At 39.9% G+C, this 20,939-nt stretch overlaps 1 protein-coding gene across 1 annotated transcript in view; it reads left to right on the forward strand.

The window, feature by feature from the left end:
- Positions 1-20,939, forward strand: part of LRPPRC (leucine rich pentatricopeptide repeat containing) — a 318,251-nt gene that overhangs the window by 91,161 nt on the left and 206,151 nt on the right. Inside the window, exons 15-20 of the mRNA XM_033937468.1 lie at positions 7,807-7,834; positions 9,053-9,110; positions 10,096-10,202; positions 10,422-10,499; positions 15,948-16,001; positions 16,963-17,076. Coding sequence (XP_033793359.1) covers positions 7,807-7,834; positions 9,053-9,110; positions 10,096-10,202; positions 10,422-10,499; positions 15,948-16,001; positions 16,963-17,076 — 439 coding nt within the window. The remainder of the gene's footprint in view (positions 1-7,806; positions 7,835-9,052; positions 9,111-10,095; positions 10,203-10,421; positions 10,500-15,947; positions 16,002-16,962; positions 17,077-20,939) is intronic.

Consider the following 20,939-nt stretch of genomic DNA (forward strand, 5'->3'; position numbering starts at 1 on the left):
GGGGTATGAGATCGGGTTTATTTCTAAGTTAGTCAAGGTTGGGGTTTTACAGTTTTCAAGGAGGATGAAGTTTGTTTTGTCTGGGTTAAGTTTTAGTTTGTGTTCTTTCATCCATGTTGCTACTGTTTCAAGTGTTCCGTGTATTGTGCCTATCATGGAGGGCTCAAGTTGGTCGAAGGGGAGGAGTAGGGTGATATCTGCATAGCTGTAGGAGGTAATGCCAGTGGCTATGACAACCATGGTTCCCTCTCCTCCTACAGTACAGTGTAGGAGGAGCCCATCACACTTCAAATCTTTCCAGTGTTGTTGATGCAGAATGAAGGATCTCTACTCCATCCCAGTTCATTAGCACTCACAGCATGTTATCTATCTACCAAGAGGTAGATGATTTCCCACTTTTAGCACCAGTGTCAGCCATCATTGAAGCTTCTAGAAAACCTTCTACACACTGCTATTATCACTTTAAGTGGATTTGCTTCGCAGTCTGGTGTAATACAGATTTGTTAGATCCGATCACTTGTTCTCTCTCATTGGACTACCTCCTATGCCTCTCTGACTCTGGTCTCAAAACTACTTCAGTCAGAATTCATCTCAGTGCTATTACAGCTTTTCATACTCATCTGGATAAAAAAAAACCCTGTATCAGCACATACTTTAATTTCCAAATTCATTAAAGGTCTTCTTTATACCAAAGCACCAATCAAGCTGCCTCCTGATGTTTGGGATCTTAATGTTATATTTTCAACCCTGATGAAGCCTCCCTTTGAACCACTTGTACTTTCCTTTTAAATCATATTCTCCACTGTAGGATCAGTTCCTATTTATTGTACATTGCTTAGAATTAAATTTTATTATTCACTGTATGACTAGTTATTATTTGTTGTAAACTGTCTAGAACCATTTTTGGTTAGGCGGTATATAAAAAATAAAATTATTATTATTATCACTTGTGTGTTAATCTCTCAAGCATCTCACTTGGAAAGTAGTGTTATTAGTCTGCATCACATCTGCCCATCGAGGCAGTGAACTTAAGCACTTGTATCAGATATATCTTATACAATATTCTAGCAGGATAGGGTGGTTCTGTGTAATCATCTGAAGTTCCTCCCGAAGGTCATCTTGGAATTTCATCCGAACTACTCTATAGTTCTTCCTGTCTTCTTTCCAAGACCACACACTCCCTCTGGTGAAGCTGCACTCTATACATTGGACTGTAAGCATGCTCTTGCTTATTACTTAGATCAGACCTCATGGAGCTTCTACTCAACTGTTTTTGTCCTTTGATCCTAATAGACTTGGAGCCTCTGTCACCAAGAGAACCATATACCATGGCAGGTGGACTGTATCAAAGCAAAAAAAGGGAGGAACCAAAAGTCCAACTTCGTCTGCAGTGAAAAACCAAACCAGAGCAAACAAAACAAAACGGCAGAGTTGTACACGATGCAGGCAAATTTTATTTTGACAAATAAATCTTATCTAAAAACCTTTTACCAGGCAAGGGACCCAACATGGTCCGTGTTTCGCATAACCTTCATCAGGGGTCCATGGTAAAAAAGGAAAAATTGTGTCACAGATGAAATGTCACAAAAAATGTGTCATAAAAAGCTGGAGAAATAGCCCGCACGATTCCATTGTCCCCGTCTTTCCGCTTCCGGTGCAGCCGCAGCCCCGCTCCTCCCACTACGCCGTTGCTGTGGACTGTATCTCCTTTTCCTATGCTCGAGCTGGGCTGACACTAGAGGGTTCTGTTACTGCATATAAAGTAAGAGCAATGGCAACTTCAGTAGCCCATCTACATGCCACTCCCATTGAAAACATCTGTAAAGCAGCCACTTGTTCCTCAATTCATACCTTCACATCCCACTGCTGTTTGGAGAATCAATCCAGATGGGATAGTCAGTTTCATCAAGTAGTTCTTCAAAATTTATTCTCCACTTAGATGCCAACTTCTCTCCACCCCTTTTTGATTTTGCCAGGCTCAGAATTATGATCCTGGCAGCTAGGGAGTCCCACATGTGAAAATATGCTGCTTGCGTGGCCTGGGATAAAGCAGAGTTACCTGTAACAGATGTTATCTGAGGATAGCAGGCAGATATTCTCACAACCCTCCCCTATTTGGCTTCTTAGCATTTTTTTTTTTTTTTAATATACTGAACTGATGGTCCCACGAGTCGACGTCGGATGGGAAGGCACTGGCGCATATGTGGTACAGACAGTCTCAAGACTTTAAACATTTTTAAAGTAACAGTTCACAGTCTCCATGGATGATGTCGCCTACATTTGAGAATATCTGCCTTCTGTCCTTGGATAACACCTGTTAACCTCTGTGCTTTTAACCTGCAGTAAGCATGCACTAGTGCTTACTGCAGTGTTTTAAAAGCCAAACATATTTGGTAGTCTCTGTCCAGGTTACCAAATAATGGAAGAATTATTGACCTATGAAGCAGGTTCAGGTGCTGCCGTTTTCTAAGATGGTGGCACTAGAGGCAGGAGTGAGTGGGCATCATACCTGCCTTTTCAAGGTACAATTTTGGGGAAGGAAACCAGTTTGCATGGGAGTCAGGTCAGGGGGGATGGCGAGCATGGCAGTAGACACTAGGAAATTTTTATTTGTGGGGACAGTAGACACTAGGACATTTTTACTTTGTGGGGACAGTATGGCTGCTAGACTATTAGGGATGTTGGAGCCCCCATGCAGAAAGCCAGGTTGTCCTAGACAGTGCACAGCTTAGAAATGTCTCTGTGTTGCTGTGAATTAACTAATAGCCTCCTTACCATTAAGCTGTGTGGTGATATCTACCGAGTGAGTTAATTTCAGCACCAAAGTCCTATTTGCATTGTGCAGTCAGTAACAAATATGTAGATCATTTGTTAACATGCACTTCTCTGCATGGGCCCCTCAATTGGCTGGTTGCACTGCTGTTCTCTGTCCTTGATTTAGTTCTACGTACTGAGATGACATACAATACAATATGGGCTTTTATCCCACAATTACCCAGCAGAGTTCAATTCGGTTACAAATAAAAATATTGGCATTACTCCAGGAATTACAAATAACAGGTAAAAACTTTTGACAGAGCTTTAACAAACAAGATTAAAAAGATATGTCTTCAGTGCTTTCCTGAATACCTATAATTATCTAACTTCCTAATATCTAATAGGAGAGCATTCCACCAAGAATTAAAAACATTTTATATTTGACATTTTTGAAGCTAGGATATTGAAGTTATTTATTCATTTATTTAAAGCATTTATGTCTTGCCTAAAGCCTAGGAAGTCAATCTAAATAATCTCTATTTTTATGAGAAAGATTAATTAAATTAGACAAATATTCAGGTGATAGCCCATGTAATACGAGGGTAAATGAAAATGTAAAAGCAAAATACATTTAACGGCTTGATAGAACATTATCCTACCAAGCAGGCAAATGGAATAAATGCTTAACCAACTTTATTTCAAACGCACTTTTTTATCAAACTTTAGGAAGTCAATCAAAATTTATCTCTTTGACAGATTTTTATGACCCCACTTCAGCCTTGATGTATTCCTAAAATACTTGGAGGGGGCATAATAAAAAAAATAAGTCTTAAGTCCGTTTTGGGCCTAAGTTGCTTGTCGCCCAAAGTCGACAGTATCTAAAGTTCAATCTTGAAAAATACGTCCAAAAATTTTTTTTTTCCGATAATCATCTTATTATACATCCCACCGTTTGATCACCCAGTTGTCTATCTTTATACCCCATTCTTGTCCAAAAAATCGTCCAAGTCAAAAACACCGAGAACAAGACATTTTGGATGTGGGAGGAGCCAGCAAAGTGATGGACTGGACACCTAGACATGGCAACACAGTAGTGGGGCACCTTACAGGGCACTGCTGCAGACTTCACAAAAAGGGTACTACATAAACATCTCGCCACAACTTCCTTATAGGTCATGATGAGCCCCCCAAAACACCCCTAAAACCTACTAGACCCACCTGTCTACAACCCTAATAGCCCCAGACTACTTAAGCCACCTCTGTGCTGCTCTACTAGGCTTTCCTATACCAGGTGCGTACATTTTTATTCCGATTTTTATGGTGTGGGAGGCATCAGTGATCACTGGTGCAGTGTGTGGGGGTCTGCAGTGGTTAGCTGGTCACTTTGGATACCTTCTGGGCACTTAGATCTGTTTTTACATCGCTTAAGTCACAACGTACAAGTTCTGACTAGGCAGTCTCGTTAAACTTTCAGTTATACTTTCAGTACGACTAAGGGCTCCTTTTACTAAGGTGCACTAGCGTTTTTAGTGCACGCAGCAGATTAGCGTGCGCTAACCCCGCGCTGTGCTGCTAGAACTAACGCCAGCTCAGTGAAGCAAAGGGTCCTTCCCTTTTTTGTAGGAAATAGCAGTTGATCTATGGAAGCCTTTTGTTTTTCTTTCAAATGTTGTTTTTAGAAAATGGGTATGTTTTTTTTTTTTAACCTGGCCTTCAGGTTGCTGCATCTTGCAATTATCTAACCAATTATCTTGAAATTTACAGTATACTTTCTAATTTTCAATCTGGCTTTAGGAGTCGTTCTAATACAGAAACAGTTGTGAATTCTCTTTAAGCTATAGCAAGACAATATGCAGGAGTTGTAAAGTCCTTATCGTGCAGTTTGACATGTCTGTTGCATTTAATCTTGTACATCATATTTTACACCAGTTCGATTTCTATGGGATTGAAGGTTCAAGGTTGTTTTTTGTTTTTTTTTTTATAAACAGGTCGTATCAAGATAAGGGGTAGGATGGTTTGGGTTTTTTTTCTTTTACTTAGACCCCATGGAATGTGGTGTTCATAAGGATGAATATTAAAGATGTTGACCTAATCAGCAAGCAAGGCTTTCATCTGTGTACGTGCTGAGCTCACTGCTCAGCATGGCTATTTCCCGCTGCGACGCTGGACTTGTAAGGTGCACGCCTGAAAAAGAAATCATCCTGGCCGGGGTCGGTGTCATGCTCCGGAGATCTACAGCCTTCCTATCTCCCTCTCCCTTCCGGCCACATCCCCTGCTCCGCGGCTCTCTTTGGCAACTCAGCAGCAGCGATCGACACAAGCTTCTGACGTCGGGGCCTACCCTCTGCGAGTCCCGCTTGTTTCAACTTCCTTTTTCCACAAAGGCGGGACTCGTAGAGGGAAGGCCTCGATGTCGGCAGCTTGTCTTGATCACCGCTGCTGACAAGTTGCTGAAGAGAGCCGCGGAACAGGGGAGTGTTGCCAGGTGCAGGTAGAAGGGAGAGGGCCAGATGCAGGACTCGTGGGTGAGGGAGCAGAAGAGAGAGAGAAAGAGAGAGGGGAGGGAAACAAAAGGAAATATTTCATACTGGGCTGGGCCGGAGTGGAGGGAGGGTGGAAAGATTCTAGCTACAGGGTGCAGTAACAAAGGAAAAGGGGGGAAAGCTGAAAATGGAGATAGTGACACAAAGAAGAGAAAGGGTAAGCAGGACCTACTGAATAAGGATAGAGATACAGAGGGGACATGAAGAGGTGAAATAGAGACATAGAAGTAATGCTGAAAAAGTGTGTGGGGGGGAGATAAAGACATTGAAAGGGCAAATGGTGAACATGGCGTAAAGATAAGGACAGAGACAAATGAAGATTCTGAAAAAGTGGTGAGATAGGGATATAGGTGAGATGGACACAAAGAAGGGTGATGCTGGAAAATAGGTGGAATGGTAATTCTGACAGACGCAGAAGGGAAATGCTGGATCAAGGAGAGATGGGGCTCAGGCTGGATGGAATGAGGAGAAATGCCTTGTTGGCCCGGAACTTCCTCTCCTACGTCAGAATTGACGTCAGGGAGCGGAATGCTGGTCAGCGCAACACAGACCACCATTTTCACCATTTTGACAAATTTATCTTTTTTTATGTCATCTTAGCATATTTTATGCTGCAGAACGAATTATTTTTTTTAACATGTATTGTTATGGGAAAACGCGTTTCACATAACGAACTTTTCGCATAACAAACTTGCTCCTGGAACGAATTAAGTTCGTTGTGTGAGGCACCACTGTATGTTCCAGTCTTGGGTGCATCTTTGGGAATACTGTAGGCCACAGGGAAATGAGGCAGTGCCACCACAGAAAAAGAGTACCAAGAAGGGAAAAAGTTCAAACAATATTCACAAATAGAAATGCGATCCAAATGTAAATGAAATCCACCTGTAGGAATCTCCAAATCACATATTATCACAATACATTCTATAGTGTGGTGCAGTGGTTAAAGCTACAGCCTCGGCACCCTGAGGTTGTGGGTTCAAACCCACGCTGCTTCTGGTGACCCTCAGCAAGTCACTTAATCCCCCATTGCCCCAGATACATTAGATAGACAGAGACAGACAGGGAAAGTGCCTGAGTACCTGAATAAATTAATGTAAATTGTTCTGGGCTTTCTTGAGAGAATAGTAGAGAAAAGTGAATGAATGAATGAAATATACTTGTTCCTCTTAGCAAATTGGTTCTTAGTTACTCGTTTGAGTGATTTATTGTTCACTGTTTACTTGTTATTTGCTTATTAATCGCTGTTGTTTTTCCTAAGTTTCAGAGCAGAGCAGAATATCCCATGTTGCACCTGTTGACTCTGGGCAAGTCAATTAATCCACAAAGAAAACAAGGCAATCGGATGGTACGCAATATCTTTATTCTATGAAGACTCAACACATGCGTGTTTCGGCCTAAAGGCCTGCCTCAGGAGTCTTAATGCTTTGATCAATACAGTATATCGAGTTATTCAGAAAACACATCAATCAGAATGATCACTAAAAAATTTGTCCACGATGTGGAGATTAACCCAGGTTCCGTGGACAAATTTTTTAGTGATCATTCTGATTGATGTGTTTTCTGAATAACTCGATATACTGTATTGATCAAAGCATTAAGACTCCTGAGGCAGGCCTTCGGGCTGAAACAGGTACGTCTCGAGTCTTCATAGAATAAAGATATTGAGTTCCACCTGATCGCCTTCTCTGTTTTCTTTGAGTATCTGCCTTGATAAGGTAGAATCTCTTGTTGCCCCAGGTACATTAGGTAGAGTATGAGTCCACCAGGACAGATAGAGAAAAATGCTTGAGTACCTGAATGTAAACTACTTAGGCTATAAGTGGTATATAAATATTTGAAATAAATAAAAATCATAAGCCACATAAATTGTGCATTTGAATCTATGAGGCAAAAGTGCAAGTTTGTCTGTATACATAAAGATAGGCTAGAAAAGATTCAGAAGTTAAAACTGAAGTCCTTGCATATATGACAAAAGCTAGCTTGGAAGTCACTTGAGTTAGAGCCTGTGTTTGGGACTCAGGCTATTTTACGCTGTGTTGTATAAAGGGGCTTACGAGAGCAAGGGTCTCCTCAAGCTGTTCTTTAATAGCTAAAATCTCTCTGAAGGCAGGTGCACCAAAGGAAAAATAAAGTAATCTTATTTCTAGGTTTCTGTTGTATGCTTTCTGCATTGGAACCTATTCATTAATAACACACATTATCAGCATTAATGCATTTTACTAAATCTAGCCCTAAATCTTTTAACTGACTGAGCATTTATCTACATCAATTTATATACAGCTTATGGGCAGTGAAGCAGTTTGTTAAATTATCTTATTATGCTTGTATTCTTGCCAGAATGTATATAAATGCAAGAAAAAAAGAAAAAAAATACCCCCACTTATCTGTGTTAAAATGCTTAGCTCTATTGAGGCAATAGATGTATGAAAAGCAGGCTACCTTTGAGAGGTTTGTAATGAAACTAACGATGCAGTGTTCATTTTGTGTCTTCTGCTGCCCTCTTCAGGTCCAGCGATGTAAATCAGATGGCCAAGGTATGTGCTGCCTGCGGGGATGGTGTGATGATGCTGAGTAAGAGCTGGCTGGAAATGAGTTCAGTGCCACATCGTGAAGCTGTAGAACCACAATCAGTCCCCAGACTTTGTTGAGCTGTCAGGGGCAAGATGACATGCCATATTTTGACTAATTCTTTCTCATTTTAAAGGAGTAAAAAATTTTTATCTCCTCCTCCTGCCTATTGGCTAAGGCTTTTACACCTGTATTGTAAGGTCATAGAGCTTTGTAGTTATAGAAACATGATGGCAGATAAAGTCCAAATGGCCCATCCATTCTGCCAATCCACAGCTCCACTATCTTCTCTCCGTAAGAGATCCCGTGTAAGGTCTTCTTTCTATCTGTGAGAGTAGGAGAGCTGCAGATGTGTGCTAAGTGGAGATTAAATGTTGATAAAGTAGAGCCAGGATTTCTATAGCCCAATATTTTTCTTCCTTTTCCCTTCCCCCTATAGAGCTTACAGATGAAAATTTCACCCGCTTCCTACTTGTATCCATAAAGTGATTAAATGTTTAAATTTCAAAGCTCTTTGCTCTTCCTTTTCTGAAATACCCGTTTATTAAGGCAAATTTGGAAGAAAAATTAAGCTGAATCTAGTTTTTCTGTCTCTATCTCTCTATCTGTTTTTTTTACTAGAATATTGAGTTTGTACTAGCATTAAGAAAAGCACAGATCTGTTTGTATTTGTGTTGTTGACCTTGGCATCTACCAATCCCCATGGATGCTGGTTAACCGAGAGTACTGTAGAAGCTTTTCACATTAGCATCGTAACATGTGTAGGATCCCTCTTACCGCACAGCTTTACTGTTAATGCAGACTGTATGTAGGAAGGGGAGCACTGTATGAGCCAGCTCCAGCGTCTCGGCACAGCTGCGTGAAACAGAACTACTCTAGACGTTGACACTAGTTAATAGTTGCCATAATCAGTTACTGATTTATAATTGCTGACATGCTAAGACATTGTCTGTGTCGGAACCATTTGGACTCCTCTCACTCTCATTTCAGTTTCTATATCTATTAAAAGAGACTGCCATGGTATTTTTCTTTTTGGTTTTTTGAATTACTGTGATATAGTGTATAATACCTTAGAAGGGAAATGCAATGTTGAAGGGTAGGGGGATGGGGTAATTCTTTGTAAGCTTCTTTTTGTTCATAAGTGCATCTCTGGGTTGCAACATGCGATTATTCTGTCTCCCCAGATAACAGAACTTTTGTACAAGGATGGCCGCTATTGCCCGACGCCTCCAGGACCTATTGGTAGCGTTTTTGTTTCTCTGATTGTAACTTAGCCATAAATCCATTCTTTTGTGTAATGATGGACTTGAAAGATTACAGCAGTAAATGCCGATTGTGTGTTTTTTGAAAAGTGAAATCTCAAAAAAATATTGTCTCAAAATCCTTACCTTAATAATCCCAACATATCCTATCAAATTAATGAAATTTATTTTTTAACATGAAGATTTTAGTTGCTCTGAAACAGCTATAGTAGGAAATAACATACATTTTGTAAATTTACTGTAATAAAATATACCCTTTAATGTTTTTTGTAATGTAGTTCTACTGCCTATTATAACACTTAACCAGGTGGTTACTGTTAGAGGAAAGCCTTGGGCAGAAAGAAACCTTTTCTGTTGTTCTGTGTCCTGTACATTGTCTCAGGAATTATCGGTTCAGAATTAACAGTCATTGTTTCTTACTTTAGCATCTAATTGCATTCCTATTTGTAATAGTTCACGGGGAAGCTCCCTGCACAATTTATCAAGTTTTTAGTATCCATTTGCATGCTTGCTGTGACTCATTGGTCCTGCACTAGTTGATGAAACGAATATTGTGTTAAACGTAACCAAGAAAACCTCAACTAAGCATTCAAAAATTTTTTTTTTTTTTAAATGTTGTGTAGCAATGAAATTTGTGGCTACCTTCTTGGCTGGTGGGCAAGGGGTGGGGTAGAGGCTGTATCATTTCTGTCACTCGGGTGGTGAAAAAATATAGAATAAAGTAAAATTCTCTACTGAAAAGCTGTCACAGTGGCTGAAAATAATTAATATTCCTTTCACTCACCAGTTAGATATGTGCTCCCAAACCACATAATCTCTATGCCTCAGTGATCATTGTTGCCATTTCAGAGCCTCTCATCAGGGTGACATCTCACACCAAAATGATTTCTTATAAATTAATCTTGATAACATGACAGTCTCAGTAATTTTAGTGGAATGCTTTCTCTTGTTTTTTTTCTCCACAGAAGCTGTTGGCTATTTTCTTTATAACTTGATTGACAGCATGAGTGACTCGGAGGTACAGGCCAAGGAGGAGCATTTGAGACAATACTTCCATCAGCTGAAGAACATGGTACCGTTTTATTTTTTCCCTACATAATGCCTGTGCTGCCTGACATGTATCTATTAGATTTGAAATTGCTGCTTTTAAGTACATCCAAACCACTTCTCAATGACACGGCGGGAGTTGGAGACTTAAAATTATGTCTGAGATAATTTCTGTTAGACAGATTTCATTTTGGTTGTGTTTCAAAACTAATCTTTCCCCCCTCTCCCCCACCTTTTGGTACAGAACATAAAAATCCCGATAGGCATCTACAGAGGCATTCGCAACCTGCTGGACACATATCATGTTCCTGAATTAATTAAGGTCTGTTGTGATACACCATCCTTTTTTCTTAAATATATGTACTGTGTAATATCCATTTATGGATGTCTCTCTGCATATACTTGTGAGTATGCATAGTTAGAGGTTTATTTTGTTGTCTATTGCATGTAAAGATACGTGTGTGTGTATATATATATATATATATATATATATGTGTGTGTATGTATATATATATGTATGTGTATATATATATATATATATATATGTGTGTGTGTGTGTATATATATATATATATATATATATACACATACATATATATATACATACACACACATATATATATATATATATATATATATATATATATATATATATATACATTCATCTGTGTCGCTGTGTGTGTGTGCGCGACGCAGATGAATGTATAGAAGATTTTTTTTTTCTTTTTCTTTTTTTTTTAAATTGGGTTCACTAACCCCTGCCGCCTCACAGCAGTGAATTGTTTGGAACTAGCTAGATCATTGTTAAGGTATACAAAATCATTCCAGAAAAATGAATTATAATGTTATGATCTCTACAGCAGCAGCTCCAATTCTATTAGTTTTCCCAATTAAAGAACGCAGAGCTGTGCCATCTTAAATCGAATATGGAACCAGGGTAGTTCAAGGCAGGAGGCAGCAGCAGCTCTTTCAGACTTCATTTACCTAGTAGCCATGCTTTAACTCTTAAATCGAGATTTGTCTTGGACCCCCCCCCCCCAGCATCTGATCAGTTTTCAGAATATTTTGTTAGGCTTTTGAAAGCGTTTAATGGCCTCATTAATCATGCAGTTCTTGTCTTGTACACCCAGTGAGCTGCTAAAGTTGCTGCAGGAGTCAAGCTCGTATGAATGCATTGAACATGCTAGAATTAACCAGGCCTACTGGTGTTGACCTTGGCCTGCCAACTGGCTTTACATATTGGATTCCGTGCCCCACACAAATTAAAATACAAAAGTGCTCCTCTAATAACAGTGCAAGTACTGAGGCTACTGATCCGATCAGAAGAGAACTGGTGGGCTTACCATGCTGCAGATTTCATTTTGTGCTCTATTTGAAATTCTCACTACTGCGGTGCAAATCTTTGGGAACCCTTTTTCAATTTCCTTCAGGGTCTAAATTTTTACTTTTGTTTAACTAGCTCTTCATCGTTTTCTCACAGTTCTGTCTTTGTGTATAGCGCCTTGGCTTTAGAGAGCACTCAGAGGCTTGGACACGAAGGCTGCTATAAACTTCTGCCTTATTGTTTTGTATCAAAGCCCTGGCCTGACTAAAAATAGTGGTCTCTGGGTCATACTGACATTTCTGAAGCCATTTGGAGGGGCCATTTGCATGAGCATTCACACTGTCTAAAGGGCAAAGAAACAATGCTAGAGCATTTGTCATTTAAACAGGCCTTGCTTTCCATTAAGCTTTTATTAAAACTAATTTAGACTCATACAGCTGCTGTGTCAGCAAGAGGCTGTCCCATCGTACTGAGGTGAAAACATTCACAGGATGTAGATGGGTCAGTCTATATCAGGTTCTGTTGTCAGCTATAACAAGGAATATCATTACCGTGCTGGTCCCATGATTCAGTAATGCTGCTCAGGGGAGCTTGTATTGCAGTTCCATTTGAAAGAGCCATCAGCGCCTCGTTTTGTTATGGAGGTGACATGTTTAGGTGTTGGGGAGGGAGAGAAGCCCATTACTGTCACCATCATCTCCTGGAGTTTGCAAGAGCAGTACTGATAGCAAATGGTGACACAGGCTTTCTTCTACCCTTCTGAGATTGTCACCTTGCCCTGAGATTGATGTATGTGGTATATACACAGTATCTGGAAAAATCAGGACCCCCTTATTTCATTTCAAAATACTTTGCAATTGAATAAGCATTTACAGCCTGTTTTACAAAGCTGCGCGGTAACAACCCCGAAGCCCTTTAAATCTCTATGGGCTTCTGGGCGGTTACCGCGCAGCAGCCGCTAGCGCGGCTTTGTAAAACAGGCCCTTAGTATGACCTTTGAAAATACATAGTATAATGGTATTTTTTTGTGAGTTTATAATTTGTGTTCAAAGTGTCCTCCTTTAACCTTGAGGCATTCACGAAGTCTTCAATGCCACTGACCTGTTGGCTTGGTGACTTCTGAGGTTTCATTAATTAAGAGCTCAATTGTTTTGCAAGTTCGATGCGCTGGCGCTTCATCCTGTTTAAAACTAAAGTACACAGAAATGTCTTGAATTTCAGGTATTCACTTCTCTCTAAATCACTAACTATTCTCTGTACTCTTTTTAAATCTCTAATATTGTAAAGCTATATGGTGCCTGTTTATATATTGCAGTCCCATATACACTGTAAAGAGATTATTGGTCTAATACTAACATATACTTCATAATATATTCTTTATTTTTTCATTTGTATGGACCTTCGGATATCAACTGGACCATGAATAATGCCCAGCAATCTCTTGTCTTCATCAGTCCACTTTAATGTTTATTTACCCAAAACTCTAAAATTCATTTAGTTTCATACTTATTCATAAGTTCATAATTCCATTTTAGTTTCCTTCATTTCCTTACTTAATGTCTTTTTCTTCTATTTTAATCTTATTACTTAGCTACTTAGCTTCGAGGTTAGCTCTCAAATGTTCATCAATGCCACCTCTCCCGACATGCATGTTTCAAACAATGTTTTTCTTCAGGGTCGAGGGGAACAATCGAGGGTGTGCAGTCTTTCAGGAAGATATTTCTGCTTCAGTAGTTTTTGGGTTATTTGGGAAAATGTTGGGGGTCCCGTTTCTTCTGCACACTGTGTATATATGAACAAGTGAGAAATGAGGATTAATCTTTCTTTTTTGTACAATACTCTTGCAACCTAGTGAACACTGCATTTATAGGACAGTTCTGTGAAGACACGGTGACAAAATTCATCTCCGTCCCCGCGGATAACCGCGGGAAATAATCCCATGTCATTTTCTAGTGTCTATTTCAACCTCAGTCCTTCTACACCAGCATTCTTCAAAGCAAAGCTTGCGGGTCAGTGGTTGTGGCCATTCATACTCTGATTCTTATGGGAGCCAAGGATAATGAAGCCATTGTGACATCACTGATGTGATTGGCTCTTAGGCACTGGTGGAATGAGGCATTATGACATCACAATATCTGCTCTGGATACCAGAGACTGTCATTCTGTAGTGTCTGTTTCAACCTCAATCCTTCTACACCAGCATTCTTCAAAGCAAAGCTTGCGGGTCAGTGGTTGTGGCCATTCATACTCTGATTCTTCCCTCTCTCCTTAAAGAATGACATGAAGATGGTTTCCCGCAGTTATCCGCGGGGACAGGAACGGTGATGAATTTTGTCACCGTGTCATTCTCTAGTATGCAATCATGGTTATATGCTGATTATGCACATATTTCATTAGAATAGTAGCATACATTTGCATACGTATGCACATTTGTGACAAATACCATAAATTTGCCTAAGTACTATTCTGTAAATATGCACATATCTTAAGTTATGCTTATTTTATAGGTAAATGTAAACATGGGCTGAACATAAGCAGGACTCACTTTAATGGCTAACATAGAGACCATTCATTGTAAATTGAACACATATCTCTAGCATTTAAGTTTGCTCACATAAGCTCTAATCTAATACACAACTTATTTGTATTACTTCTCTGGTTAAAAAAATCTCACTTCCTGTTATGGAAATTAAGAACAATTAAGCCATACTTTGATTTTCTCTCATTCAGATTGCTGGTACAGTCCTTCATTCTCGTGCATTAGATTACTGTAATATTCTCTCTCTGTCTATTTCTAAGAAAAATGTGAAAAGGCTGCAGATCATTCAAAATACTGCAGTACAACTGATTTTCAGATTGAAAAGATCAGTTCACGTATCACAGTATTATTATAGACTGCATTGGTTGACAATAGAAGCTAGAATTGTTTTCAAATTTGGTTGTGTATGTTTTAAGGCCTTGAATGGATTTTTACCCAGCTATCTTTTAGATTGCTTCAATTTTGCTACTAGAAAACCACTTGCGTGTGATACGACTTTTTGATTTTCCATCTATAAAGAAATGTGTTTACAAACAATTTCTTACTAAAACTTTAGCAGCTATGTGCGACAAACAAGTTAATACTTATATATCAATCTCAACCTCTTACCTAGTCTTTAGAAAATCGCTGAAAACCCACTTGTTTGGTAAATATTTTGATTAATTTATTATTATTATTATGATCATATTACATATGGTTAGTATCTCTTAGCTGTTAACCACATTGAACCGTAAGGTAACTGCGGTATATAAGAATTTATGTAATGCAATGTAATTATACAAAAAAGGTTCAAGGCAATTTGCAGTCAGAGGCTGTAAAATCTATAGGAGAATACAAAAGCAATCAATAATTAAAATATCATCATAGCGTGAATATTACAACAGGTCATATAAAAAAGTTTTCACATTTTTACGAAACCTTAAATAATTGATATCAGTCCTCATGTGAACAGGAAGATTATTCCAAATTGTAATGGCAGCATAAGCAAAAGAGGAGTTGGGCTGTCGTTTATACCGTATTCCTCTAATCTGTAGAAAATGTGATAATAAAGTACCACATAATCTGGTGAAAGAATAATGTAAATGAGAAAAAAGCAAAATCAAAATATCTGAAGAGTCAGTCTGTAAGTTATAGGTGCCTATTTTGGCAGTTAGGCTAATATTCCATACTTCAGTTTAGAAAATAGGCTCCTTTTCAAGCACCCAGTTATATAGAATTTCCCTTGAATGTAAACAATTAGAAACATTTTATTGTCCTACTGCAATGTGGTTACTTAGACTGAGAGCTTCCCCAACGGGGAAGGTGTGGTGGCTAGAGCTACAGCTTCAGCACTCTGAGGTTGTGGGTTCAAATCCCACACTGCTCCTTGTGACCCTAGGCAAGTCACTGAATCCCTCATTGCCCTAGGTACACTAGGTAGAGTGTGAGCCCACCAGGACAGATAGGGAAAAATGCTTGAGTACCTGAATGTAAAATCACTTAGGCTATAAGTGGTATAGAATTACGAAAAATAATAAATTGGTGGGGAGCTTTTGAGAGTACAGAAATAAATATTTTTTGGTTGTTATCTTTCCATAGTTTTTTTTTTTCTTTTTTAAAATCATTTATTTGCCATTCACATAGAAAAAGTACAAAAACCGAGTGGAGGATGCAAGACAAGTGAGTGGGTGTTCTACCAGTGTTTTTCTGGTTTTAGGTTTTAACTGATACCCGACCACACATTAGTAGCATGAAAAAATATAATATGAAGTTTTTATCCAAGCAAAGATACCAGCATTAGTAAATCCAAGATTCTGATGAATTGATTTGTCAGCCTACTTTGCATTCTCTCCCCCCCTCCCCCACCTGTCTTGTCTTGTCTTGTTCAGACTGTATTTTCAACTTTTTTTCTGTGTCATTACTTTTAGGATGTGCTTGTTCTGGTGGGTGACAAAGAAACGATGTCTGGAGAATTTCCCAAAGTAAGTAGAGAAGCTGACCCCTCTGTAAGTGCTGTGTTTTCTTTTAAAAATTTTGATCCATAGACGACGTGCTGATTTTTGATTGCATAGGAAGAGATGCGCTTTTTCCTCTTATGCTGTGTGGGATCATGCTTTATCTTACTACTGCCGGTTCCTCCCGTAGGGTCAGACTTCAGTACTTTTCAGTTGCTTGTAGCCCATGCATCTCATGTATCATGCCTGAGAAACAGAACTAGCCCACCAGTGTCAGAAAGGGTTCATAGACAACCCCGCGAAAGACAAAGGCGCGCGCCGACAACTGAGCGCAAGACGGAGGCGCACCGAAGAAAATTACAGTTTTTAGGGGCTCCGACGGGGGGTTTTGTTGGGGAGCCCCCCCAGTTTACTTAATAGAGATTGCGCCGGCGTTGTGGGGGGTTTGGGGGGTTGTAATCCTCCACATTTTACTGTAAACTTAACTTTTTCCCTAATAACAGGGAAAAAGTGAAGTTTTCAGTAAAATGTGGGGGGTTACAACCCCCCACAACGCGGCGCGATCTCACGCCCCCCCCCTTCGGAGCCGTAAAAACAGTAATTTTCTGCGGTGCGCGACTCCGCGCTGCACTCAATTGTCTGGGTGCGCCTTTGTCCCGGCGCGCTTTTGACCTGACACCGTCAGCAAGATTGTCCCTCTGAAAAGAAAAGCTTTAGGATTGCTCTTTGTTGAAGTGACGCTTTCAAGGTTTTCTTTTCTATTCTGTTATTCTGACCGATAATTCTTTTTTGGTCCCCTTAATCGTGCCAAAGGTGATCTGGAATTGATACTATTCACTTGCTCCCACTGTTGAAAGAAGATATAATTGTTTTAGGAAGCTTCTCTTTCTGGAATTTCTGACCTTTTTCCTTGGGTTTTTTTTTTTTTCTCTCCCTGCTGCCTCTCCTCTTTTCTCCTTGCCCCTCACCCCCCACCACCCCTCTTTAGGGCACTAGAATTAATTCAAGAGACTTGGAGACAAAACTGGAAGAACTGAATGCTGAAAACAAACCTATCCGTGATATCCTGAAGCAGCTCATTGTTGAACTATGTGCAGAAGAGGTAATACATTAGCTCATGTGCAGCCAGAGATGTTGCCCCTGCTAAGCATTATGTCACCAGCATGGAAATCAGATTCTGTAGCAAGGGCAAGGACATCTCCTGTGGTTTTTAAGGTCTGACACATAAAAAAAATCAAATAAGTGAAGAGAAAAAAGATAGCAATTAAATCCAGAAGGTAAATTAATTTTGGTTGGACCTTGAATGGCATGTTTTGGGGTTTGCAGAATTTTGTTTACAATAATCTGCAAAGTGAGTGATAGTCAAGGCTGTGATGGGTTTATCATACATGCCAAATGTCCTTTCAAGCCATTGCTGAGGTCTCTTATATCTAGATTGTCAAGCAGCTGATACATGCAGTAGTGATTTGCAAGTCAAATGTTACTAGCTTGTTAATGTAGAGTTTGAAATTCCATTTTGCTGTTGGAGGAAAGCTTTTTTTTTTTTCTCTCCCAAGACAGAAAGGCTCTTAGGATCATTCAGCGGCCATCCAAGTGTAGCATGCATTCAGTTTTGAGCATCTGCAATTTGTAGGACCTCTGTCAATGTGGATTTTGTTATACCCTTGGCATTAGAGGCTTATAACCATGCATGATATGCTGGGGGGGGGGGGGGGCTGTAAATTCATTAGTTGCATTTTTTCTGTGACTTCTTTTGCTGGAATGTAATAGTATACAAATTAGAAAAGAACTTTGTGGTTATTTCACATGTAAACATAAGTACATAAGGACTTGGATGTCGCAAAAATTGAAGATGTATAAAAACTATAGGGCCAAAAAGAAAAAGATCAGATGAACATTCTAAATGACACCCATAAAAGTGTTTTTTTTTCTAGTTTAGTCATTCAGTTACTACCCTTCTGCCAAATAGGCTTCTCACAAAATGGATTGTGAACATAAGAACATGCCTTACTGGGTCAACCCAATGGTCCATCAAGCCCAGTAGCCCGTTCTCAAGGTGGCCAATCCATGTCACTAGTACCTGGCCAAAACCCAAGGAGTAGCAACATTCTATGCTACCGATACAAGGCAAGCAGAGGCTTCACCCTTGTCTTTCTCAATAACAGACTATGGACTTTTCCTCCAGGAACTTGTCCAAATCTTTCTTAAAACCAGCTACGCTATCCGCTCTTACCACAACCTCTGGCAACGCGTTCCAGAGCTTAACTATTCTCTGAGTGAAAAAAAATTTCCTTCAATTGGTTTTAAAAGTATTTCCCTGTAACTTCAAATATCCCTTAGTCTTTGTAATTTTTCATGGAGTATAAAATTGATCCACTTGTACCCATTCTACTCCACTCAGGATTTTGTAGACTTCAATCCTATCTCCCCTCAGCCGTCTCTTTTCCAAGCTGAAGAGCCCTAACCGTTTGTCTTTCCTCATACTAGAGGAGTTCCATCCCCTTTACCATCTTAGTCGCTCTTCTTTGAACCTTTTCTAGCACCACTATATCTTTCATGAGATAAGGAGACCAGAATTGAACGCAATACTCCAGATGAGGTCACACCATGGAGCAATACAGGGGCATTATAACATTCTTAGTTTTGGTAACCATCCCTTTTTTAATAATTCCTAGCATCCTGTTTGCTTTTTTGGCCACCGCTGCACATTGGGTATAAGGTTACATCGTATTGTCTACGATGATACCCAGATCCTTTTCTTGGGTCTTTTTTGAATGGATGATAGCACCTTTTTAAATTTCTGCTTTGTAGTTGGCTTTTGGTTTTACTAATGAAATTGAACTTCATTACTTGTGTTCACTAAAAAATCCAATCCATTAAGAGCAAAAAATGGTGGAAGCCTTGGTTCCTGTACCTTTTTTGAGTGACCCAATATTTTTAGGCTCTTGCCCCGAGATTCTATATATGGCACTTAAATTGGGTGCTCTTCTAAGATGTGCACCCAATTAACCCCCCCCCCTTCCTTCTATAAAGCCGTGTGGCAACGACACTGAAGCCTATTATTTCCCAATGGGCCACCCTGATAATCAGCTCAGTAAAAGAAGGCATGAATTGGCTAAGGAGCTAACTGGGGTCAATAATTGGGCACTGATGTGCCCTAATCAGCACCAATTTTGAATTGGGCACACATTTTGCTGCATGCTATTTCTATAAAATTGTGCACCCAAATCCCATAGTGTGCAACCCAAAAGGTCAGAGGTGGTGTTACAATTTTCGTTCAATGTTATAAAGTACCAGGGGATGTGTGCCCAAATTGGGAACTTGGAATTACTACTAATTATTATTTCTATAGCACTACTAGACATATGCAGTGTTGTACATCAAAACATAGAAAATACAGTCCCTGCTTAAAAGAGCTTACAATCTAATCAGGACACAAACTGGACAAGAAGGTGCATCAATGCACTGTGATAAAGTGGAGGAATTGGCAGATATTGGTGCTTAGAAGGTGGGTTAGAGTTTGGAATTGAAAGCATTTTCAAAGAAGTGGGTTTTGAGTCTGGATTTGAATACTGCTAGAGATGTAATGAGTCAGGCAGTTTGTTCCAGGTGTATGGTGAAGCAAAGTAGAAGGGACGGAGTCTGGAGTTGGTTGTAGATGAGAAGGGCACAGATAAGAGAGAAATATCCGATGAGCAGAGTGCCGGTAGGGGGGGGGTGGAGTGTGGAAAGACATAAGAGAGGAGAGATACGGAGGAGATGTGGAGCAAATTTGTAGTCAAGAGGAGTTTGAACTGATTCCGGAAAAAGATAGGGAAGGGTAATGTGGTCCTAGCGATATTAACAGAATATGAGACATGCCGCAGAGTTCTGAACAGATTGAAGGGGAGAAAGATGGTTTAGTGCAGTGTTTCTCAACTTCTTCATGCCAAGTACTCCCTAAGTCTAACAAATATCAATCAAGTACCCACGCTCAGGTTCTGCCCTGACCCCACCCCCATAATAATACAACTAATTATAATGCAATTTCTTCCATCCATTTTTCATATACACACAATATAATCTTGTTAATGCATACTGGTAACCACAAAATTATAAAAACACAAAGCACCCTGTATGCAGAGAAAATGTTAATTATCATTTATATTTGGGGGGTTTCAAAGAGGTCAAGACAGATGACTTTAAAATATGCAATGTCACCTCAGTAACAACCATAGAAAAATATAGTTCAAAATATAGACAGCAGATATAAATTCTCAAAACTGACACATTTCGATCACTATATTGAAAATAAAATAATTTTTCCTACCTTTGTTGTCTGGTGATTTCATGAGTCTCTGGTTGCACTTTCTTCTGACTATGCATCCAGTATTTCTTTCTTTGTGCCTCCTGCACATTTCCTCTCCTCCAGACCTCATTCCCTTCCCCAACCAGCATCTCTCTCTGTCCCTCCATGAGTCCAACTTTTCTTCCTCTCTCCTCCACCCCTATTTGGCATTATGTCGCCCTCTCCCTCTCTCTCACTGTCCATCTGTCTTGAATGATCCAGGCATCTCTCCCACCCCCTCTACTGCTACATCCAACATCCCTCTCTCATCCCCTGGCTCATGTGCAGCATTTTTCACCACTGCCCACCAACCCCATGCCCATTTCTCCTTCTATCACCCCTCTCCAGCACAATGCCACATCTCTCCCTCCAACATTCCTTCCCCTTGCATCCTCTTCAATCTGTCCCTCTGTTCCCCCTCCACCACCATATTCAACATTTCTCCCTCTCATCCTATTCCCCGTGCATCTCTGCCTCACTCCTCTCTCTCTATGCCCAATTTTCCCCTTTCTTCCTTTTCCCATGTGCACCATCTCTTTCCCTCTCACTCACACACTCATGCCCAACAATTCTCCTTTTCTATTCCCTCCCTCGTTAGTATGCCCTTCCCCCTTTCTGTGTTCCATGTTCATGCCCCC

The sequence above is a fragment of the Geotrypetes seraphini genome, chromosome 3 (assembly GCF_902459505.1).
Source record: "Geotrypetes seraphini chromosome 3, aGeoSer1.1, whole genome shotgun sequence".
NCBI classification, from domain to species: domain Eukaryota; kingdom Metazoa; phylum Chordata; class Amphibia; order Gymnophiona; family Dermophiidae; genus Geotrypetes; species Geotrypetes seraphini.